Source organism: Cyprinus carpio, chromosome B12 (assembly GCF_018340385.1).
Source record: "Cyprinus carpio isolate SPL01 chromosome B12, ASM1834038v1, whole genome shotgun sequence".
NCBI lineage: Eukaryota > Metazoa > Chordata > Actinopteri > Cypriniformes > Cyprinidae > Cyprinus > Cyprinus carpio.
Window position 1 is genome coordinate 10,728,672 of NC_056608.1, and position 24,983 is coordinate 10,753,654.

The window sequence follows — 24,983 nt, forward strand, 5'->3', positions numbered from 1 at the left end:
CACAGTCAACAAATGAACTTCAGTGATTGGATGAATCTGATTGGATGTAGTATTAACGTCACTGGGCCTTAGAGTAGCTATAAAATAAAGTTCCTAAAAAAACAAACAAAAAAACAAGTAGCCTTAATCCAACACGTTAGCGAGTATTTTAACACCTAGTGCTCTGGGTCTGTGATTATGGGATTTTATTTATAGCAGGTGGCACATTTTGTTTCAGTGGCTATATTCATTGAGATAACATGCTCATGTAAATTTGCTATAGCTAAATTAGTTCAATTTTAAGACTTCTTAAGATTCTTGAACTGTATTTTTTTTTTCAATGACAAAAAATATCATTGTTCTCCAACGACCACAACCCATGGTAACACTAATAAAAATGGGCATTCAAAAATTGTGTATGTGAATTAACTGCAGTAATAAAATCGTTAACATGATTACCATCCTCAAATATCTACCACCCCCACTGGAAACTAAAGCAATACATAAAACATAGGCTCTAAACTACATAAGAGAGAGTGTGAGTGTGTGTTGTTTAGTCATTTTCACATTTGAAGTACAGTACATTAGAAACATAGTCTCACATTGGAAAGTAGTGTTACAAACCCTCTGCATATGCTTAAACATGATATTTCTATTCACTTTAACATTTCGATTAAAGTGGATTTAATCTTTTCATTCAGCTTTTGTGGATATTATATAAAATTATGTTGCAAATTACAAATCAAATTTGACTTTCTTACCTCAAAATTAGTTTTTTTGAACTGTAAATTATTAATTTTTAAATTATTTATTTATTTATTTATTTATTTATTTAGATACAGCTAATACTGTCTGGTCAGGAGGGTTTTTGAGGTCATATATGATTGCATGCCTGCTCAGTTCTAAATGGTTAAAAGGATTTTAAACTGAACACTCTCTGGTGTACTCTACAGCTTACGTCTGTTCTGTAACTACGTAAGTGGACAAGATGAAGTTAAATGAGATTTAGATTAGTTTTACAGGTCACTGTGAGAGGTCACGTGTCATCTGCAGTAAAATGGAAATCAAAACAGCCAGTGCCGCATTTTAGGCTTAGTAATCTTCACAGTCAACAATATTCTTTAGATAGTTTTAAGCAGGTTAATCAATGGTCATGTTCATTTTTAACTTTTAATTTAAAATGTCTTATAGCTTCAGATTTTTAAAAACAAATAGAAGAAACGGACCTAGAATACTATGAATATAAAAAAATATAAGTAGAAGAAAAATATCAATGCTGATTAATGTAACTCAACGTGGTGTGCCTTTGGACTGAGGAGCAGAGGTTTAACAGGATCATGACCAGAATGTGGCTACCAGAGCCACTGCAGAGAAAACTGACGCAGGGAGCAGCAGAAGTGTATTGCTGAGCCTGGCAGAACTTTGACACCTCCCTGCTGCTGGTGAGAACATCCTGTCAAAGGGACAAAGCACAATTAATACTAGAATGTGTCTAATTTAAATGGATACTAATGTTCATAACTTGACAATCACACTTTTTTTTTAAGAAGTGAAATTTGGCAGTTATGCTAGAAATTTACAGTAAAAATACAAAAGGTTAGCTTTTAGGATTGAATTTATATTTACAGTAATATATATATATATATATATTTAGCTTTTAGGATTGAATTTATAATTATATATTTTAGGATTGAATTTATATTTACAGTAACCAACCTACTGAAGTACTAAAATGACTAAATATGACAAAAAAGACTAAAATACTAAAATCTGTTTTTAGCAGAGCAGAGAGAAAAAAAAACATACAATAAAAATAGTTCACAGATGCATAGCATATGTTAAGGTCATAACAACCTTTAAAATATAAACTATAAAATATAACTGTATATAAAATATATACTATAAAAAATAGTAGGCTAAATCGTGTGCACAATTTACTATTTCGTTCCCTCAATTTATAAATTGTGCGCACGATTTAGCAAATCGAGGGAACGAAATAGTAATAGTGTGCACGTTTTAGTACATCAGAGGGAACGAATTAGTAGATCGTGCACACGATTTATTTATTTTTTCTTGCATGTCATGTGCGGGGCTCCGTAATAAAAGGCTACACTGACAACCACCAAAAATTTACTAATGCATTATTCAGATCAAAAGTTGTGTCTACTAATATAAATGGACCTGAGCTGACACAAACTAGCAGTGAATATTTTTAATAATTTAAAAATGTTATATATTATGTATTGTTTGTTGTTAGTTTTTTTGTTTATTGTTACCAATGTAACATAAACCCTGAATGTAACTGATAACCAAACCCTATGAAGCAATAAATATAGTTTTTTTTTTCTTTACTGTAAATTACTTGCTCTCTTTCAATTCCAAAAACTGTACAGTATTTTATTTATTGTTAACCTAATGGATCTTATATAGCATTTTTACAGTCTTTTACAATTAAAATTGTAGAGACCTTCTTAAGTGGCATATTATGGAAATAAAATAAAAGTCAAAAAAGAGAATTAGTTATTAATATTGAGATCATCTGTGCAGTTTCTTATGTTAGGTATAATGGGCCAATAGGCATGGTCAAGACTTTAATTAAACATCAGCTTGACACTAGCAATGCCAAGTTCTAATTTCAGGATTTTATTAACAGATACAATGTATACTACCCTGAATTCAGTGAGATTTGTAAAATATCCCTATTATTTTATCTCTTACACTTAATTTTGTCAGATTTTCAACATATAAAATCCTGGCCCTGGATCCTGTACAGCTTTTCTTTGGATGAAAAAAAAAAAAAAAAAGCTGATGACCAAATTTATGAAAAACACGCTGCACACATACCATAATGCATAAAAAATAAACTACGGCCTTCTTTGGCCTTTAGTGCAACTGATTTTAAACTGAAAATATGCTGATTGCAGGTAGGGTATGACTTTTCTGACATGATGCACCACATGGCACAGATTACAGCAGTGTTACTCAGCACTTTGCATTGCTACACGTGAGCTGCAACTACAGCACAACCATTCCGGTTCCTTGAAACAGGTTATTCACTGAATGAACTCACAGAATGCATCAGAACAGATAATAAATCAATCAATGACTAACTGCAAGTTACATTATAATCATTTCTTTAATATATCCAAGGCTGCATACTGTGCCACCAAGAATACAATATATTTTTTCTTTACTTGTATATAACAATTGGCCTAAATGAGACCTATTCACAGTCATGTCTTTGTTTAAGCTTATTTCATAACTAAAAAAGAACAAATGCATTTTTCATACTTCAAGTTTTTGGTGGGTCCCAAGATTGTTTTGACCTCGCTAGGTGATTCATCAATGAAAAGGTTTGGAAATCTTTGGGAAGTTTTCTACATTTCAACTCATCAGGTCATTAGCAAAGTGCTCATGAAGTAAACTGGACTTATCAAATAAGATACACATCCAAAATATGCAGTGCTGAGAGCTGTCCACAGGATCAATGCTCTAGATGATTTATTAAAAAGTAGCCTGATATCACATGGATACACTGTACAAAAATACAGCTGAAGATACAAATTTCAAAGAAGCGGCACATTAGTCCTTGCCCATGAATAGATCACATACATGACTAATAACATCTTATACAAGCGTGTTTATGAGAGATGTAAAAGCCAGTGAATAAACAAAGCCTTCACAAAACATATCTAAATGAGCTGATGCACACTGCAGAGAAAATGTTATCCAGATATTACACTATGAGCCTGAAACCTTACGCTCATTAAACTGAAAAGATGAGAGCTCTGTTTACAGCAGAAACGCATTTGTGTTGTGAACCAGTGACCCTCTTTACAACAGAATGTGAGTCATCAGGTGTTCAGTGAACATCTCTGTGCCCTCACAGCTGAATATTCTTTAGATTTCTATTTTTTTTTTCTAGTTTGAATCTATTTCTTTACATCAGAATCGTACCATTATGATACATAGTCATTTTTAAAGTGAAATAAAAATCAGTTTTTTTAAATGCAAGTTATCTCTTAGTGAGTGATTAATCAATGCATGTTTGATTTTTTAAATATTTGTTTTGACCTCATAATTTTTAATCAAAATGTCTCTCAGATGATTTCACTCAGATACGTCAAAAAAGATCAATCATTATCATGACTTTAATATTTAGAATGGTGTAGAAAACAATCAGTCCTAGGTTCCATTTTTTCTAAACAGTGTGTAAGAATGGAAATGGCCCTATTCACAAACTATGATGACATTTTTACACAGTTTTTTATATATATATATATATATTTTTTTTTTAATTAAATGCCACATTATAACACTGCACTTTGTGTTTTATTACTTTGGCATTAAATTACAGAAAACTGGTTAATGCTGGTGTGAGAGTGTTTCTTATTCAATGGCTGAGGGAGTGACAACAAATTTGACACATTTCATTTTTCTGACCAACCCCGAGAACCCCAGAAATGTAAAAAGGGTTCATTTGCATTAATTTATTGCATTACAGCTTTTTTTTCTAATTCATGTAAAACTATCAAATTAATCAGTTTGCATGATCAGTGGGAGACAGGAATCTGTTCCTTCTTTTATGCTCCCAGCCCAGCAGAGGGCCCATTGAAATGATAATGTAACCTTTCACCATCTGGGCTGTTGAAGCTCCACCAGGATTACATCTGATACCACTGCTGTGATTGTACGAATGGAATGGATGTAGTATGAATGTAATAGTTTACAAGATAATATGAAACTTTAAATAATAATAATAATAATAATAATAATAATAATAATAATAATAATAATAATAATAATAAAAGTTTTACATTAATCATCTCAAATCATAAGTCTTAACAGTCAATGTCATTACATGAGAAAATGTAAGACCAAGTGGCATTTATCAAAATGAAAGCATGATAGCACACTTTTGTGTGAACATACAGTACATCCACTAAAATCTTAAGAACAGTTGTCAAAATCAAAACAATCACAAACATGGCAAATTAAGATAGAAAAAAATAAGAATAAAGACAGCTCTGAAATGTAGCATCCATCGTTTGTTTGATATTTCGTTATCTCCTCCACGAAATTCTGATGTTTTCATGTGTTGTCTTTTTGGGATTAATGTTGAGAATCCAGTTTTTCTGTCGCCTACTTCCACTAAAACTCCCCCAAGCGGTCACATATGTACTTGCATGTTATTTGTCATTTAGATATATTTACTCAACATCCTTATTATTATTATCATCACAATCATGATTGGATCAAATAAAAAGCGCACATCACTGCAGCTGATGAAGCATTTTAATGCCGTTTTATGCAGTAGTGTACCGTATAAACCTGATTCAACACAATCGTGTCGATAACACATTTTTATAAACAAATTTAGTACTTATAAATCGCGCTGAATCGATTATTAAAATAATATGTTGTATACTGGTGTGTGATAAAGTTACATTAAACGCTTTATATACCAATTTAAATGAAAACTGGAAAGACCATCGTTTTCGATGGTCTTCGCACGCCTGCGTTCTCTGTGTATCCTTCCGCGTAGAACTATATTGGTGTCTAAATTTTGAAATTCAATACTTAGGACACAACTGGGGCACCTAATTCCACTTGAGAAAGACTAGTACAAAAGCATAAAATTCGCACGTTACAGTTTACACTGTATAACAATTCACACAACTAGCAAACAAAACAACGGCGGATTGATTTCAGCCCTTCCACCAAATTTCATATGGTGTAGCGGAAGTTATTTTACAACTCCTTCCGGTCTCCTTGCTGGTAAGTTGTTGCTGTTTTTGGGAGTGATTTTGTAATTTATTTGCATAATGAGTGGATAAGTTCTTTATTAGCGTTTATGTTAAAGACAACCGCCTTCGATATTTGCACTAATTGAGGTAAAAAGCGCAAAGCCTGAGTTCTGCATGTGAATGATGACATAATGTGGGTTAGCAGCCGGCTAGTCAGTTAGCGACAGTATTCTCTTTCTTCTGTGATTGGCCTGGTGTGCTGCTAGCTTACGCAGTACAATTATAAACACATGTAAATCCTTTCAGAGAAGCGAAAGTCTCTGTGTTAATGGTAGATTTGTGTTAGAGGGGTTCATTTAGGTTTTAATATTAGCACTTTAGCTCGAGCGCATCATATGTCAGTGAGCGTGACTGCAGTAGGCGTGTTGTTGCAGTTTGGCGCGCCAACCGCTTCCCTAAACTAGAGGTCATCTTATAAACTAGTCTGCATAAAACACTTTGTACGTAATTGTGCTGGATGAGATTTTGATTTACTTGCCATTGTTTTTGTTGTGAGCAACTGATATAAATGCAATGGCAAGTACGCAAAACAAATCGCTTTAAAATCAGCCTTACAATAATGAACAGGGAAACGTCTTGGTTGCAAAATTCAGTTCTATTTTCAAGTTCAGTTATAAACCAGACAATATAGTGTCATTATTATTCACCTCAAATTTATCTATATATATGTTTATAGTTTTCAGTCAGTCAGTTCAAAGTCAAATGGCAATAATGTATCTTTGTGTCTGTGTGTGTGTTTAGATGGTAACGTTACTACCATGCATTTTGACCTTTAATATCACGTAAATACCATGTTATGCAAATATGGTAATGGTTCAGTACCGGCTGCATCTGTCAAAATACCATGATAGTACCATCTGATACGATACTGTACCTGTTTGTGCAAGGCTGACGCTAATATTGACGTTCCCTGTATGGTTTCTCTCCTACAGATGACATGAATTTCTACTGAGACGAGCGCAGACATTAGTCTGCCTTTATTCAGCGTAATCCTGTCTGTCCCGGCCGCCACCATGTCTTTCGTGCCCACCCCAAGCCCCACTGTGGTGGATCAGACCACCCTTATGAAGAAATACCTGCAGTTCGTGGCGGCGCTCACTGACAACAACACACGTGAGTGTACTCCATTCAACTAAAAAGTTGCAATGTTAGTTGAAAGCGTTGTCTTTGCTTACCACTGTGTTTCTCTTTCATTTATACATCAGCGGATGAGACCAAACTGAAAATGATGCAGGAAGTTAGTGAGAATTTTGAGGTGAGCCCTTATATTTTGTTTATAAAAAGCTTGAAATAAAAGACGCTTCCTCATTTTAATTCATGTTAATCCTCGTCCACAGAATGTCACATCCTCGCCACAGTATTCTACTTTCTTGGAGCACATCATCCCTCGTTTCCTAACCTTTCTGCAGGATGGAGAAGTGCAGTTCCTTCAAGAGAAACCAACGCAGGTGTGCTTTTTAGTCAAAATCATTTTGCATATTGTCTTTATTGAGGACTCATTCCTGACATTTACGTAAACGTGAGGTTTCTTTGACTCTTGTTCTAGCAATTAAGGAAACTTGTCCTGGAGATCATCCACCGAATCCCAACTAATGAACATCTGCGGCCTCATGCCAAGAATGTCCTTTCTGTCATGTTCCGCTTCCTTGAGGTCAGCTTTCTTTATCTGAATGTCAGGCTTATTCTAATTTAAAGAGCCTATAAAATAAAAGCTGTAGAGCATTTTTGGACAAATATTTGTATATGTAACTGCATGTGAGAGGGACAGCAGAGAAACAATGATGAGAGCGATGTACTTTAGTCCAGGGAATGGTACTCTGTGTGTGTGAGAACTGTAAAGTACCAAAGAGCCTGGGCGCTGAAAGCAAAACTGATAAGAGCTGAGTGTCCAAATGCAGATCTGTCTGAATTCTGACTTGATTGTTTTGTCTTAATGAAAAAATAAGCAAAAACACTAATATCATAGTCATATAATGGGAATAAATTACATTTCAAACTACATGAAAAAAAAAAACAGTTCTCTTACAAAGGAATATTAAATATAATTTATTTTACATATGTAATGCATCATCTTGTGTGTGTGTGCGTGCATGAGTGTGTGTATGTTTTATATAAAAAATGGCTCTGATTAGTTTTTGCCTCTGTGTTTCATCATTTAGATTGAAAGTGAGGAGAATGTGCTCATTTGTTTACGCATCATCATTGAATTGCACAAACAGTTTCGCCCGCCGATCTCGCAAGAGGTAAGATACAGCCTTCTGGCACTCTGTGATGTTAACTAGCATTTGCATTTCCTGTGTTTCAGTAAATGTTATAAAAATAACATCTTCCTGCCAACTCTTACAGATTCATCATTTCTTGGACTTTGTAAAGCAAATTTACAAAGAACTGCCAAAAGTAGTGGTAAGGTTTTTTTTTTTTTTTAAAAAAAAAAAAAAAAAAGCGTTTTAAGTATGCTTGTGTTAAAGTATGTGTTTTCTGAACTTGTGTATCTGTCTGTCAGGCGAGGTACTTTGAGAATCCTCAGGTTATTGCAGAAAACACAGTGCCTTCTCCAGAAATGGTGGGCATGATCACCTCAGTATTAGTGAAGACAGCACCGGAGCGTGAGGACAGCGAGACCCGAACGGTCAGTACAAACTCCAGCAGACCTGTACAAAATCCTCATTAGCTGAATAGTTTTGACAAACATGATCAGCAGAACACAATGATGAGAGCGATGTGCTTTAGTCCAGAGAATGGTACTGTGTGTAAGATTGTGTGTCTGCATGTGTGTTTGTGTGTGAGTGAACTGTAACGTACCAATAAGACTGGACGCTGAAAGTAAAACTGATAAGATCTGAGTGTTCAAATGCAGATCTGTTTTTCTCTTAATGAACAAAGTCTGGCAGTGTTCTAGTAGTAGTAGTAACCTAATATCATTATGGTATAATTGTTTGATCTTGTTAACATATCTATGCAGGAACACCTGCATTGCGTGATCTGATCACAGCTGATCAGCCGATTTACACCTGGTAGTAACACTAAAGCAGAAAATAAAATTTATTTCCCAATTTATTCAATTGGATGGTTACTTGTTTTTAAAAATGCTACTCAGAAATGGCAAAACACTATTTTTGTGCAGTGATTGACAGGCAAGTAAATGGTTTTTCACTGCCGTCTTGGATGCATCAAGATGGTTAGTTAAAGGGATAGTTCACCCAAAAATGAAAATTTGATGTTTATCTGCTTACCCCCAGGGCATCCAAGATGTAGGTGACTTTGTTTCTTCAGTAGAACACAAATGAAGATTTTTAACTTAAACCGATGCAGATTTATAATGTAAGTGGATGGGAATCACGGCTTTGAGAGTCATAAAACATACACAAACAAAACCAAATTAAACCCTGTGGCTCATGACAATACATTGATGTGTAAAGACACAAAACGATTGGTCTGTGCAAGAAACTGAACAGTATTTATATCGTTTTTTACCTCTGATTTTTACCGCAATGTCTTATCTGTCTCTCAATACCGTGATTCCCATCCACTTACATTATAAGTCTGATAGACTGCAACGGTTTGAGTTAAAAATCTTTGTTTGTGTTCTACTGAAGAAACAACGTCACCTACATCTTGGATGCCCTGGGGTTAAGCAGATAAACATCAAATTTTAATTTTTGGGTGAACTTACCCCTTTAATACTACAAAAACAATTCGATCTCATGCATTTGTGACCTCCACAATATGTGCATTCAGTCACAAAATGTTTTGAATCCTGATTACACATGTATATTGTGCTGAACGCTTGTGATCAAATCAGCTGACACAAATGTGTAAGCAGGGTCTTTGTGGACTGTTCAGTTGCACAGAGTATTATAACGCAAACAATATTTACTGTATGTAGACACTAGAGGGCATTGAATTCCTGCTTTTGCTTTTTCTGCTGAAGAGGCGCTGGAATGCAGTTGCTTTTTAAATGTTTTTTTTTATTTTCTTTACACAAAAAGCAGATCAATATGAGTGCTAAAAAATAAGTTTTATGGTGACAACTGGTTCAGTCTCTCAGTGGCCTCATCCATCTCCTCTTTGTCCTCCAGCATACCATAATCCCCCGGGGATCGCTGTCACTCAAAGTGTTGGCAGAGCTGCCCATCATCGTTGTCCTCATGTATCAGGTGAGAGCCCATAAAAACACTCATTCAGTATTGACTTTATGCCAGCCATCCTCTTTTTAAAAGGACACGTCTCTCATTTAGACATTTGGCTTGTTTATAAAAGGTGCTGTCAATCATCTGAAACCCATACTTTATAGCTAAATCCATTATTATCTCAAACCTGCCACTCTTATCAAAATGATTGCTGTGATTAGATGTTTTTGCCTTTGTTGTTATGAGCTTTAATTGTAAAGGAAATCAGTTTTGATGTTTTATAGCAGAAAATGACAGCCCACAGCTGTTAGGAAGCTACGATCAATCAAAACACAGCTTTTATTTCACCTTCTCTGCATGTTATCATCATACATTTGACTAGGGTTGGGTATCGTTTGAATTTTATCGATTCTGATTCTGTTTATCGATTCCGATTCTTATCGATTCCTAGTTTCTATTCCAATAAGATAAAAAATCCAATATAAAAAAAAATTAAGTCAAACATTTAGATGTCAAACATGTATTCTGTCTTTTTACAAAGCATTCTGTTGCAGCTGAATAACATGGGCAAAAATCAGCAGCCTACAAAACACTGCAAGAGGAATTTAGCCTGTGCTTTAAAAAAAAAAAAAAAAAAAAACAGCAAATTAAAAAAAATTAATATAAATTTCAAATATTAAAGTGTTAAAGACAAGTAAACAGTCAGTAATAAGAGAGGAACAAACAAATCAATTAGCAATATCATAAATAAATACAACTAAACAAAATTTCAGGTACAGAAACTGTAATTAAAAGTTTAAAAACACTGCATAGTTTTCTTTTTATAAATAAAATAAAGATTAATCAATTAAAGTTATTAAATATATTCAGTCAAGATTAGTGAATGATTTTCTTTTGTTCTTTGATTAACATTGACAGGCAGCACATTTATTAGGCTGTTGTCTTTTTAAAAAACGGCTGTGTTTATGATGATATACTGATGCAGTTTTCTGTATATTGGTCAACAAATATGAAAGATGTCAGTTTCAGCTCGGAACAACCTTTTCTACAGTGGAAATGCACAGTCCGAGAACAGACACAAACCGGGAACCCGCAGCGTGACCGCCGACCGCTGCTCTCTGTGTACGCGCTTGCGCTCCATGTGCGCTGCACACAAACATGCGCAAGTTCTTTCCGTTCCTGCACTTAATAGTTTTTAATCAAACTGAAATGCGAACGCAGGAATCGTTAAGCAGAATCGAAATGCACGCGTCTTATCGAATACCCGGTTCTTTGAAATTTGGAACCTTTTGTAAAATGAAACCGGTTTCACTGCTTTCAAAATGTTCTACATATTACATGGTGTAGGGTCTTAAATCTTCAGGTTTTATGATTCGTTTTTTTAAAATGCTTTGACGTATTGGTGGAGTTTGCTTATGAGTCCGACTCTAAATTTTATGTTTTGAATGCATGAATCTTATAAATGGTGTAACATTTTACGCAACAATGTTTCAAGCTCAGGTCTACTTTCTGTCTATCGCCCTGCTGTTATTTGATGCATTAATTACTTTTCTGTGTGACACTTTTTTCCTAGCTGTACAAACTGAACATTCACAACGTTGTGTCAGAGTTTGTGCCTCTTATCATGAACACCATCATGCTGCAGGTGTCTCCACAGGCTCGGTCAGTGACCTCTTGTGTCTTGTTGAGCATGTGGTGTTACATCACCACTAATGCACAGGAAAGGATTTCATAGGTGCAATTTAACACATAGTGACATTTAAAGCATTTCCTGGTTTCTGTCCGTGACAGGCAACACAAGCTATTCAACAAGGAGCTTTATGCAGATTTTATTGCCGCACAGATCAAGACCCTGTCATTCCTGGCTTACATTATCCGGATCTATCAGGTAGAAACATAGCCCAACCACCTGTTTATTAAACTTTTCTAAACTTGTTTTAATACTCAAGCAGTGACTAATGTGGCGATGGGAAACGTGTGTGTGTGTGTGTCAGGACTTGGTTGGGAAGTACTCCCAGCAGATGGTGAAGGGGATGTTGCAGCTGCTGTCTAACTGCCCCCCTGAGACGGCTCACCTGCGGAAAGAGCTGCTGATCGCTGCCAAGCACATCCTCACCACAGATCTACGCAGCCGTGAGTCATCCACCACCAAACACTTTGCAGATTGTTGGCAGATATTCCCAAATAAGATATGCAAAGAGCTCGCTATTGTAGGAGCGCTCGCATCTGGTGTTAATTACACCGCTGAGCTTCATGGGGTACCGCTTTCATATGTAACGGCTGCGTTCTCTGAGCTTCACCTCTCAATCAATAGCATTTGAGAGAGGAATCTGATACACTCTTCTAAATCATTAATCCTGTAGAGAAGTGAAATGAATCGATGAGAAACTCTGACTGTTGAGCTCTGGCATTGATGTATCTCATGGTTCATGGGCCCCTGAGCTGTTTCGGTGGGCTTCAGAGCCTGCGATGGCATCTGATAAAGTCTGTTTGTGTTGCAGAATTTATTCCATGCATGGACAAGCTTTTCGATGAGTCAATACTCATTGGCTCAGGATATACTGCGAGAGAGACGTTAAGGTGAGAATGCAGATTAACCCCCTCTAAACCAGTATTATGTTTCATGTATAAGCAGTCTGTGCAATTTGCAGGGCACACATTTAACCTCCAAAGCTTAGTTAGGCATCGCTGCAAAAGGCATTGCAGATCCACTTAAAGGCCCCAATATACTTCAAACGAAATCGAAGAATGAACTGAAATGACGTAATTTCGAACAAAATCAGGCCAGAACAAAGTTCGTTTTAGCAGTTCGAAACAGCTCAACAAAGCGAACTTTCTGGTTGAATTCGTTTTGGCTCCTAAACATCTTTGATCTACCATTGGTCCGTGGCGATTACGCAATTGGTGGGTGTGTTCTGGAACTCCAACCTCTTTGATGTGCAAATTTTTTATTTTTTATTTTTTCTCAGTTCGTTTCTCATTCAACATAGGTCAGGCAGGAGAACAGCCTCTCCAAGTCACTAACATAAATACACTGTGTCGAATAGCTGAGCTGCCACAAGTATATTTGCACCTGTACGATCGCTCGCGGTGAGACGTTAAAGATTCAGAGAAAGCATTTAATTCCTAGAAAGAAATTGCAAGGAAGCTTGGTATTGATGACCCGGAGTTATGCAAAAAATGACATAGAGAAACATCAGATGCAAGTTTTGAATGAAGTTTTCCAAAGCCATAGTTATGCAAAAAATGACATAGAGAAACATAAGGTAGCAAGTACCAAATACATATGTTACACCATACTGCTGCTGCTGTTGTTGTTCTGAGTTTAAGTTGTTGGCATAGGTAAGGTTATATGGCATCTAAATGTAACAGCAGAGAGTATGAGCATACACAAATTCAATTTCCATTATCATCCAATATAACTAAAAATAATCCAGTAACACTTGGTAATCAATGGTGATACGGACACATCTTGCATTAGTGAGGGGAAGTTCGGATCATTTTACTGACTCTGTTGAATCTCTGAATCTTTCATCAAGTCATTTCGCTACCAGTTAATAGCCAAATTCCTCAACACATTTACATACACAAACACTGAGCACATGTTGAATAAGTCAAAACTATAATGTAGCAAGGCCAAATTCTATGTAACAGAAATGATTATTTCAGTGCTTAGCTGGGTCTGCAGGCTATGCAGTCTGTTAGTTCACCTCACCTCCCGGGCCGGAGTCGTTTGTTCTTATGTCACACCTCATCCCCATAGGTTAACGCTATGTAGTCTGTACAGAAAATAGAATTAATTAGTTTGAGTCATTTGTTCATGATGAGACATCACGTGAAACAGCAATGAAGGCTCGGGAGATGAACTAATCATTTCTGTTTCCTGCACAGAACCTATAGGATGTTGCGCATGCACGGTCAACATAGAATGAATAAATCACTCTCTGAGTCATATTAAAGATTTATTCAAAATAAATGAATCGTGACTATGTAAACAACAAGGTAGCTGACTAGATTTTGGATTGGAGCCATAATAATAATAATAAATGTTCATTTTATTGTCATTTCTTCAGTGTGGCTAGAGGCCACAATCCTTTTCCTCCCAAGTTGCTTTTGGGAAAAAAGAAAAGTTAGATTTCATTGTGCAGCATATCAGAATTGATTGTTAATGGTGCGTGACTGAGCTGAGTTGCCCCACTGGGCAGAACAGATCCAGGTGCCCATCTTCATGTGCCAGGCTGTCCTGGCATTGCCCACTGTCTGTCTCCCTGCCCCAGATGTCATATGCCTGCCAACGCCACCCCTCTTTCATCCACTGCTTCCATCAGCCTTCAGCAGGCAAATTTGGCAGGACTCAAAATCTGTCAAAGCCATTAGTGTCGTTTATTCTGAAACTTTGCCTGAAATCCCCCAAGTATCGACCCAAGATAGTACTAGCCAAGTTGAGAGCTATTTGTTCTTTGAGGGTTGATTTTGATCAATTTCAGGCTGGAGGTTCCACATTACAGGAGTATGGATATCTGTAACAAGTCAATAGCACTATAAAATTAAAATAAAATGTAGCTACACTACTGTTTAAAAGTTTGGGGTGAATGAGTTTTTATTTAAACTAATACTTTTATTAAGCAAGGATGCATTGAATTGATCAAAAGTATCAGTAAAGACATTTATATTGTTACAGAAGATTTCTGTTTTTTTTAAATGTTCTTTTGAACTTTGTTGGTTACGCTATTTTATTTAACATTTGTCTTTGTTATAGTGTAATTATACATTTAAGAGCTGAGTAATATTAATTAACTACATTTACTTACTATATGGTTAGGGTTAGGATTAGGGTCTGGCTTAGGGTTACTTGCACGTAATTATGCATAATTAATTGTTATTATAATAGTAAGTAACATGTAACAAGGACACCTTAAAATAAAGTGTTACCACTTTGTTCATAAAAATAAGAATCTTCAGGAATAAATTACATTTTTTAAATTAAAATGGAAAACGTACATTTTAAAAAAATTAATTGTTTTGAAATATTACTGATTTTACTGTAGTGTTGATCATATAGATGCAGCCTTGGAGACCATTAGAGACTTTGCATGAGCAAATGCGATTAAACGTGATGAAGGGTTAAACACAGTTACATGTGTCTAATGGAAACACACTGGCCAATAGTGAACATTGCCATGGTATCGAAATTGCTACTGAGAAGTTTTAGTTTTGCCACAACCCTAACAGAAATCCTCTAGAAAGCTTAGATTCTGTTGTCTAACATGGAGTATCTTGATGTTTCAGGCCCTTGGCATACAGCACGCTAGCAGACCTGGTGCACCATGTTAGACAGAACCTCCCATTGACGGACCTCTCTCTGGCTGTGCAACTGTTTGCTAAGAATATTGACGATGAGTCCCTACCAAGCAGTATCCAAACCATGTCCTGCAAGTTGTTGCTAAACCTCGTAGACTGCATCCGATCAAAGAGCGAACAGGAGAATGGAAATGGCAGAGACATTCTCATGAGAATGCTGGAGGTGAGATAGACTGGCACATTAGCCTGTGTAAACTACGCTGTGATTGTAATTACAATAGGATACAAGACTGGCCACATGTAAATGCATTTATAAAGCCCAAAAAATACGGACATGACTTTTCTATTCTCAGGTTTTTGTGTTGAAGTTCCACACCATTGCACGGTACCAGCTGGTATCTATCTTTAAGAAGTGCAAGCCCCAATCAGAGATTGGTGTGGTGGACACAGGGGCGTTACCAGGAGTCCCAGCCACCCCTACTGTAACTACACCCGCCTTACCTCCACCTGCACCCCCAACACCCGTCACCCCCGCACCACCTCCGGCCACATCTTTTGATCGACCTGGGGACAAGGAGGACAAGCAGACCTTCCAGGTGTCCGACTGTCGCAGTCTGGTTAAGACTCTTGTATGTGGAGTGAAAACTATCACATGGGGCATCACTTCTTGTAAAGCTCCTGGAGGTGAGATGGATGAACTTTTACATGGCTTTAGATTGTGCCAAGTCATTAAATATTGGCTCTGTTTAACATTTTCTTTGTCTGGACTGTTGAAGTTTGTGGAGCGTCTCAAAGTCATTGAAGGGCTAGTTCTGCTCAGCATTCCCATTTGAATATTCTCACCTTAGTATTGATGTGTTATAGAGGCACAGTTCATTCCCAACAAGCAACTCCAGCCCAAAGAAACACAGATCTACATCAAGCTGGTCAAATATGCCATGCAGGCTTTGGACATCTACCAGGTACGACCGTCCACTGATTAATGCAGATTACCACAACAAAATCATTACACAAAGTAACTTAAAACTTTCTGGTAGAATAGCTGAGGTGTTTAAATCTGAAAGTCACATTATGTTGAGAACATAATAAAGTTGGTTTATTCGAGCGCACTTGATACCGAGAGCTGAAGTTTACTGCTTATGACAGAGCCAACCCCTTTTTGGCTAGGTACAGATTGCTGGCAATGGGCAGACTTACATTCGTGTGGCTAACTGTCAGACGGTGCGGATGAAGGAGGAGAAGGAGGTTTTAGAACACTTCGCGGGAGTCTTCACCATGATGAACCCTCTCACTTTTAAAGAGATCTTCCAGACCACTGTTCCATACATGGTGGAACGCATATCCAAAAACTATGCCCTACAGGTACTAGCAGTTTTTGTTTACAAAAGAACTGACTTGACATTGAATTTCTTTTTCTTCAAAATTATTGACTGTTGATAATGCATGGCTGTTCAATCCTTTAACAGATTGTTGCAAATTCCTTCCTGGCCAACCTGAGCACCTCTGCACTGTTTGCCACCATTTTGGTGGAGTATCTGTTGGAGCGTCTGCCTGAAATGGGCTCCAATGTAGAGTTGTCAAACCTTTATCTCAAGCTCTTCAAACTGGTCTTTGGTTCAGTGTCTCTCTTCGCTGCTGAAAATGAGCAGATGCTCAAGGTGAGTCTTGTGTGTTATGCACATGCAGGTTTATGAAGCAAATTGTGGCCTTTTTTGTCTTTAAGTTGGCTAAGGTGCTTATTTAGAGTATTGAGAAGATAATTCGCAATTTTTTCAGAGCGATTGGATGGAGGGATCGCTCACACCCTCCAAGCTCTGATGACACTGTGCTGTCTAACGCCTCAGTGCCAGTAACCGTGCTGCATTAATTTTAATGCGTTCTGTCAGCTCCTCTGATGAGAAATGACACTTGTGCCTCAGATTGACAGGAAAGACCAAAGTGAAGGTCACTGTTGAAATTGTGGCAAGGAAGAGGTTTCTGTATCTCACTTCCCATCGATCCTGTTGCCCGCTGAAATTATCCTCTTATATTCAGTGTCACTGTTTTGAAATAGTCTTTTTTTTTTTTTTTTTTAGTTAATGGTTGCAGTTTACTTACACACATACACTACCATTCAGAAGTTTAAAATTGATACTTTTTGCTTAATACTTATTTAGCAAGGATGCAATAAATCGATCAAAAGGGACAGTTAAAGACTTTTAAATTTTTATAAAGGATTTCTATTTTAAATAAATGCTGTTCTTTTGAACAATTTATTCATCAAAGAATCCTGAAAAATATTTTTTATCCTGGTATCCACAAAAAATTAAGCAGCACAAAAAATATTTCTTGAACACCAAATCAGCACATTAAAATGATTTCTAAAGGATCTCATCACACTTGCTATATCCATGTATTTTTTATAAAATTCTCCAAATGTCTGAATATATGCCAATCAAGCAGCCAGGCTTATATATCAGTATATGGCTTTTGCTCACTTATTCAGTGTTTCTTACATTACAGTGAAGAATAAAAGTTATATTTTTATTCTCAAGGATGTATTGAATCTCTCTCTTTTTTTTTTTTTTAGCCTCACCTTCATAAAATAGTGAACAGTTCCATGGAGCTGGCTCAGTCTGCTAAGGAGCCCTATAACTACTTCCTGTTGCTGAGAGCCCTGTTCCGCTCAATAGGGGGCGGCAGCCATGACCTCTTGTACCAGGAGTTTCTGCCTTTGCTGCCTAATTTGCTGCAAGGTGAGTGAGATCATTAATGGGTTTTAATTGGGGGCGGCAGCCATGACCTCTTGGGTGGGTCACAACAAGGTCAATTCTAAACGCGTCATAGCGTAGGTAAATATAATAACAAATTGGATCCAGCTAACTATATGATGCATTGTGGGGGTAGCAAAATAAATGAGTGTCGGCTCTTCTCATATTTTCTGTTGTTAATACCAAACCAAAAGCAGTTTAAAAAATAAAGAACTGTGATGTCTGTCACCATGAAAACACCTTGAGTATTGATCTTTTGTGTCCTCTCTTAGGTTTGAACATGCTGCAGAGCGGCCTCCATAAGCAGCACATGAAGGATCTGTTTGTGGAGCTGTGTCTCACTGTCCCTGTGCGGCTGAGCTCTCTTTTGCCCTATCTGCCCATGCTCATGGACCCACTGGTGTCTGCACTCAACGGTTCCCAGACTCTGGTCAGCCAGGGCCTGCGCACACTGGAACTCTGTGTAGACAACCTACAGCCTGACTTCCTATATGACCATATCCAGCCAGTCCGAGCTGAACTGATGCAGGTAAAACCTCTGACCTTTAACCTTAGACCTGACTGAGGCCTGATGGATGATTCAAATGTTTTTCATAATGCATTTATAAACAGGCATTGTGGAGAACACTTCGTAACCCTGCAGAGACCATCTCCCATGTTGCTTACCGGGTACTGGGCAAGTTTGGAGGAAGTAACCGGAAAATGTTGAAGGAGTCACAGAAGCTGCAGTATGTGGTGACCGAGGTTCAAGGCCCCAGCATCAAGGCAGAGTTCACAGACTGCAAAGCCTCCATTCAGCTTCCCATGGAAAAGGTAATGCTTAGATCATTCTCATACAAGCAGCATCTTATTGTGTTGTCAATGCATGATACCTTGTAGGACTGCACAATATATTGGAATAAAACCAATATTGCAGTATAGTTAAATATATTCTCTGCAGGTTTCAGAGTGAATGGTGGCACTGTGTTCATTTATGTGTGTAAATTACATGACATTTGCATGTATAAGTGAACACCGTGCCATCCTTCACTGTGAGACCAGCATTTATTTGATTAAAAAAAAGCTTGATAGTTAATATTTGAAATGAAATATATAAATGTAAACATTAGTACTATATTTTTACATTTATACTATGAAGTAAAATTATTTTACAATGTAGTTTATAATAGCATTATTACATTCTTATTTTAGCATTGTCATTTCTTATTTTGTTCACTTGTAATAATCACAAAAAACATTATCTATTTTATGAAAATACAAATTCCAGCCCAAACTTATCAATCTATATATATATATATATATATATATATATATATATATATATATATATATGTGTATATATATATATATATATATATATATATATATATATATATATATATATATATATATATATATATATATATATATATATATATATATATATATATATGTATATATGAATATACGATATATATATATATATATATATATATATATATATATATATATATATATATGTGTATATAAATGTATATAAAATGTTTGTTACATAAAAAATTCAGGCAGAAAGAATTAAAAAAAAAAAGTTAAAGACTTTAGAATTAAAGGTTTTTGGCATTTTTCAGCCATTTGAAAATAATTTTAGTTTTCTCTGCAGATGCAAAATCACTCCAACCAAACTGAAAATTCATGTATATTTTTCATATTGCTATATACCTTGTCAGCTTTAAAGGAGTTGTCGTCATATACTCATCTTCATGTTCCAAACCAATAAGAATTTTTTTTTTCTTCTGTGGAACACAAAAATGACACATTGAAGCATGTGCTGGCCAATTTTTTTCTAAATAATAAATTAAAGTACTGTCAAGTTTTGATATGTCAATAAAAGCACCAGAAAAGGTCCATACGAGTATTCCAAAACCATACAACTGATCAAAGTTCAAGTGTGGCTTCAGAAGACTTGTCACCAGTTTTACTTCATTTTAAGGAAAAAAGTAGTTAGTATATTCTTCAGCATTTTGTCCTTTGGGCTTCAAATGACATTTTCATTTTATGTTTCAATTATTTTGTTAATAGGAAATTGCTAACTCTATTTATATTTAATAGTGTCTTTTCAGTGCTGTTAAAAGATACAGGTTGAGTTTGAGGTTGATTTGAGATGAATCCACTTGTGTTTGTTGTCTTTAAGGACTCTCAGAGAGCCATTAGAGTTTGTGTCATGTTTTTAGAAACACTACGGAAACGCTGCTTTCTGGCTTGCATGAGAGAAATCTCAATAAACCGTAATGAATCCACTTCCTTCAATATGTCAATTTGCCCTTTATATGTGTGCGTGAAAGGGGGTGGGGAGGTTGAGAGGTTAGAAGAGGGATTCTCGTCATGTAATGAATCCTTGTCAAAGTGTAGAGTGTGCAGAAAGACATCGTCTTCCCCAGGTAATTAAATAGATCATCAGGCTGTAAGCTGTGCTCATCTCTTCCCTCCTGCCCACCCCCCCTCTAATCAATCTCTCCCTGCTGTGCAGACGGGATTATTTACTCCAGCTAATGGCCCTTCCTGCTGCTCGTCGCTGCTTGGGAAAACGCAAACTGTCATTCCTGTAATTGTGTTCACTCCACAAAGATGGATGCTACCGCCATTGTACCGTCGCTGCTTAATTTCATTTGCATGCGCCCTGTGGTTGCCGCAGGCGGCAGCTGCTGTTTGCAGCCGCCCTGAGCCCAGTGATGTGTTTGGTTTGAGACAGACAACAACTCATTCTGTCCCTCATAGGACCGGCCTTCACTCTCAAAGCATGCACACTTGTTTCAATATGTGTAGAAATTTTCAAGCACGGTTTGATTTGGACACCAGCCAAACTGAACTGTCTTCTCGTTTAATAAGAAGCAGGTCTTCGTTCCTTCTCTCCAGGAACCCAGATGGTTGTAAATGAGAGCTAATGCAGCATAGTTCAAGAAAGTTCTTCTCCTTTCAGAGCTGATGGTCTCTCTTGCTTGATTAATTTTGCCTATATTTGTCAGATTTACAAGCATCATGGTATTAAACGAAGTTGAAACATTCAGACGGTGTCAGAGTCCATCACCAGTGGTCCCTAGATTCATTTTCAACACTAATCAATTTAACATGAGTGAAAAACTCCCAAAGAGTTTTAAAGAAAAACTCACGCTTTTATATGGAACACACACATTTTTAGGGGCCAGGCCTCCACTGTAGAGGCTGTTGAGCTTTTGAAAAATGACATGGTTTGTGTGGAGGGACCTCTTGGGAATAGAACATGTGTACAAGGTTATGTGACATTTATAATAATGTCTCAACAAGGCAGGAACAGCTCAAGACCCTCAGGAATAGTAAAACAGCGCTGTACTGCCAGTTACGACCCTTTTTTTCCTCAGCCCGTGTGCCATTTATTTCACCTTTTCCAAGAGCATATAAGTATTAAGAGCCAGTTTTGGGTTTTCTCTCTTGAAATGACCTGCGTGGCTGTCAGTGGTCACGCTGTCTTCGGCAATAATTCATTCAGACAGCCCTTTCTGTGGCGAGCTGCCTTCTCTATCCTTGAATCTTACTAATTAGCTCATCTTCTCCCTCGACGTGTCTTGCCACTTTAGCTTGTCTCTTTATAATTTAGGGTTTAAGAGGCATCTAATCACTGCAGAATGTTTTAATGTATGATGGTTCTTTAAGTGTCATCACAGAAAATTTCACTCAAGCGGGGGAGATTAGTGTCATATACAACATAACTTGAATAAAAATGATGTGTGAGGCATGCAATCATATGCAATTTTGTGATGAGGTTTTTGTTAACTCATTTTTGGGTTGTTAATGTGAGGCTTTAAAGCTGTTTAATTTTATTTTGTATGTGTTCATTTGGTCAAGTAACGTTTAGCGTTGTTCTCGTTATGTATCTAGGCTATAGAGACTGCACTGGATTGCCTGAAGAGTGCCAATACTGAGCCGTATTACAGACGACAGGCCTGGGAGGTGATCAAATGCTTCCTGGTTGCCATGACCAGCCTGGAGGACAACAAGCACGCCCTTTACCAGCTCCTCGCCCATCCCAAGTAAGACATCCACTTAATGGGTCATGCACTGGCACTTGTGTAAATAGCTCAATATTCCTATCAGAAATCTCAGGCCAATTGTTTACATTTGGTGTGAAAGGCATGACAAATCTGATTATCGATCAGTCGCATTATATGCGCATTATACACAGAAAAGTCTGAAATACAGAAGAGGACACAGCCTGAGCTGCAGTGGGAAAAGTGCTTGAAAGTTATCTAAAACAGTAGAATGTTGAAAACTACTTAGTTTTCCTATTTAGTGATTTTATTTAAAACTTTTAAAGCAGTTTTAGAATGTTTCCTTTTTTGCACTTAATATTGTGTACAGCATAGCATACATAGATGCATCCACAAGGTATTTTAAAAGACCTTAATTTATACATATTAAAAATACAGAAAATCCATTTGGATTTTTAAAAACCTTATTAATAGGGGAAATAATTGACAGTTAATTCGTTTATCGAAATAACTATTAGTTGCAGCACTGTTCCTGTGCTTTGTGAGGCTGAAACCTGCTTCTGCATATTTTACTGTTTTTGCTATGTTTGCAGCTCCTCTGGGCCTCATCCAGCCTGGCCGCCACTGTCTACAGTGTTCAAAGGGCTAATTACTCCGAGCCGTTTCTACTGGCTGGGCAGGAGGGTCACATAACATAGTCATTGATCTCCACACTGAGGCTAATTGACTGTACTTTATCTGTTTACCCCAAAAGCTAGTCATACGGGCCCCTTCCGAAATAACTGAGTGTCAGTTATATGGGAGGAGAGCTGCTGCCGCTGTCAGATGTCTTGATTCATGACATACTCTCTCCCTCTTTCAGTGTGGCACACTGCGCTGGTCATCATGAAAGGGGCCTTTTTCAGAAGGCGGAATGCCCTCTTAATATCGCAAATGCCAGGCTGGATAATTGAGTTCCATTCAAGTGGCAGCGTTATGAATTTGAATTGATCTGACCGCTCTCTTCGGCTCAGTCCTCTCCCTAAGCCAAGCCTTTTAAATAGCGATAATGAAATGGAGCGATCCATCACCACTGCTACCGGCTTGGCATTATAGAACACAGGCTTGAGGAAGGATAAAACACTCACTCCATCACTGTGCTGCTATCAGCTGGGATAAATAACCAAACATGAGACAAAATGTCAGCCAGACACAAAGCCAGACTCCCATGGGGCTCAGCTGTCCAAACACAAAAAGCCTTTTATACTCGGTAATCAAATCAAATCGCTTGATTGGGTTATTCAACCTCAGGCACATGTAATGGAGCGAGTTCATGGATGCGATGAGAATTATGAGCTAAATCCCTTTGCTGGTTTTCAACAGCTTCACAGAGAAGTGGATCCCTAACGTGATCATCTCCCACCGGTACAAAGCCCAGGACACCCCGGCGCGCAGGACGTTCGAGCAGGCCCTGACGGGGGCATTCATGTCCGCGGTCATCAAGGATCTCAGGCCCAGCGCTCTTCCTTTCGTCGCCAGCTTGATCCGCCATTACACTATGGTGGCAGTGGCTCAGCAGTGTGGTGAGGCATTTTTCTGCCTCTGTGCTAATGTCATCTGTATTGAAGTTCTGTCTTAACGTGACTTGAAGTGTTTACCCACGCAATGTTTAGAGAGGGATTAAGGTTAAAGGGATTGTTCACCCAAAAGTAAAAATTCTGTCACTAATTGCTCACCATCATGTCGTTCCAAATCCGTAAGACCTTCGTTCATCTTCGGAACACAAATTAAGATATTTTTGATGAAATCCGAGAGCTTTTTGACCCTGTATAGACAGCAACGGAACTACCACATTCAAGGCCCAGATAGGTAGTGAGGACATTAATAAAATAGTCCATGTGGCATCAGTGGTTCAACCGCAGTTTTATGAAGCTACGAAAAAAAAAATTATGTGCAAAGGAAACACTTTTTTCAACAATTTCTTCTCTTCCGTGTCACTCTTTGATGAGTGTTCACTAGAGTACCACAGCGTGGGTGAACTAACCCTTTAATTGTGCAAAGATTGGTAGTTATTTAATATTAGTAAGATATCTAGAACCACTGCATTACTGTTATTTTTTTTTTTTCACTCATTTTCTTGAATGAATATAATTTATGACCTTGTGGAAAGAAATGCTTGGCGTTTTGATCATACAAAATGGTTATTAATATTCCTTCTGGACCAGAACTCAATGTCCAACCTGTCCCAATATTAAGTCCTTATCCCCACAAATTTTAATCAGGACTGATTTTCTGATTTCTCAGTTGTAGGGAAAATAATGTGGGGATGTGAGGATTGACTTTAGCTGTCCGTTCCTTTACCTACGACTTAGAAATCTTTCTTCTACATTCGAGTCTGCATAAGGATGCAATATTCATTGAAATAATAAATAAATAAATAAAAAGGTTATTTTTTTTTAGTAGTATTACTATTGTACCATAAAAAAAATTATAATTATTTTAGCTAGTGAAACATACCTAATTGTCCCAACACCATTTAAGAGTAACGTTCTATTGGCAGCAGAGACATACAAAACAAGAGCCATTGCTTGCCTTTTAGCACATCCTATTTTAAAATAATTTCATGAGTTATTGCTTAGCAGCAACAATGTAAGTTTTTATCTTCTGTCTGTGTGTGTAAAACATCCAAAGTGCACTCAGATCATCACATAACTCAATATTCTGCCCTAGGTCCCTTCTTGCTGCCATGCTACCAGTCAGGCAGCCAGCCCAGCACGGCTATGTTTCACAGTGAAGAGAACGGCTCCAAAGGCATGGACCCCCTCGTGCTGATCGACGCCATCGCCATCTGCATGGCCTACGAGGAGAAGGAGCTGTGCAAGATTGGGGAAGTGGCACTTGCTGTCATCTTCGATGTTGCCAGCATTATCCTGGGCTCCAAGGAAAGGGTGAGGACTTCTCTTGAAATTTGTCTTCCTGTAAACTTTTTTTCTTTAATTAATAGATTCCACGTGAAAGGTCTTCTTCTGAAATTTA

General features: G+C 37.3%; 1 protein-coding gene across 1 annotated transcript in view; it reads left to right on the forward strand.

The window, feature by feature from the left end:
- Positions 1–5,969: 5,969 nt before the first annotated feature.
- LOC109061734 (transformation/transcription domain-associated protein) overlaps positions 5,970–24,983 on the forward strand; it is an 81,273-nt gene continuing 62,259 nt past the window's right edge. The window contains exons 1-24 of the mRNA XM_042735307.1: positions 5,970–6,226; positions 6,719–6,899; positions 6,992–7,041; positions 7,124–7,234; positions 7,333–7,437; positions 7,946–8,029; positions 8,133–8,189; positions 8,290–8,415; positions 9,866–9,943; positions 11,490–11,578; positions 11,708–11,804; positions 11,911–12,049; positions 12,418–12,496; positions 15,206–15,440; positions 15,571–15,901; positions 16,082–16,179; positions 16,385–16,579; positions 16,684–16,875; positions 17,787–17,952; positions 18,240–18,496; positions 18,580–18,780; positions 21,859–22,010; positions 23,331–23,530; positions 24,678–24,895. Coding sequence (XP_042591241.1) covers positions 6,800–6,899; positions 6,992–7,041; positions 7,124–7,234; positions 7,333–7,437; positions 7,946–8,029; positions 8,133–8,189; positions 8,290–8,415; positions 9,866–9,943; positions 11,490–11,578; positions 11,708–11,804; positions 11,911–12,049; positions 12,418–12,496; positions 15,206–15,440; positions 15,571–15,901; positions 16,082–16,179; positions 16,385–16,579; positions 16,684–16,875; positions 17,787–17,952; positions 18,240–18,496; positions 18,580–18,780; positions 21,859–22,010; positions 23,331–23,530; positions 24,678–24,895 — 3,360 coding nt within the window. The 5' untranslated portion in view covers positions 5,970–6,226; positions 6,719–6,799. The remainder of the gene's footprint in view (positions 6,227–6,718; positions 6,900–6,991; positions 7,042–7,123; positions 7,235–7,332; positions 7,438–7,945; positions 8,030–8,132; positions 8,190–8,289; positions 8,416–9,865; positions 9,944–11,489; positions 11,579–11,707; positions 11,805–11,910; positions 12,050–12,417; positions 12,497–15,205; positions 15,441–15,570; positions 15,902–16,081; positions 16,180–16,384; positions 16,580–16,683; positions 16,876–17,786; positions 17,953–18,239; positions 18,497–18,579; positions 18,781–21,858; positions 22,011–23,330; positions 23,531–24,677; positions 24,896–24,983) is intronic.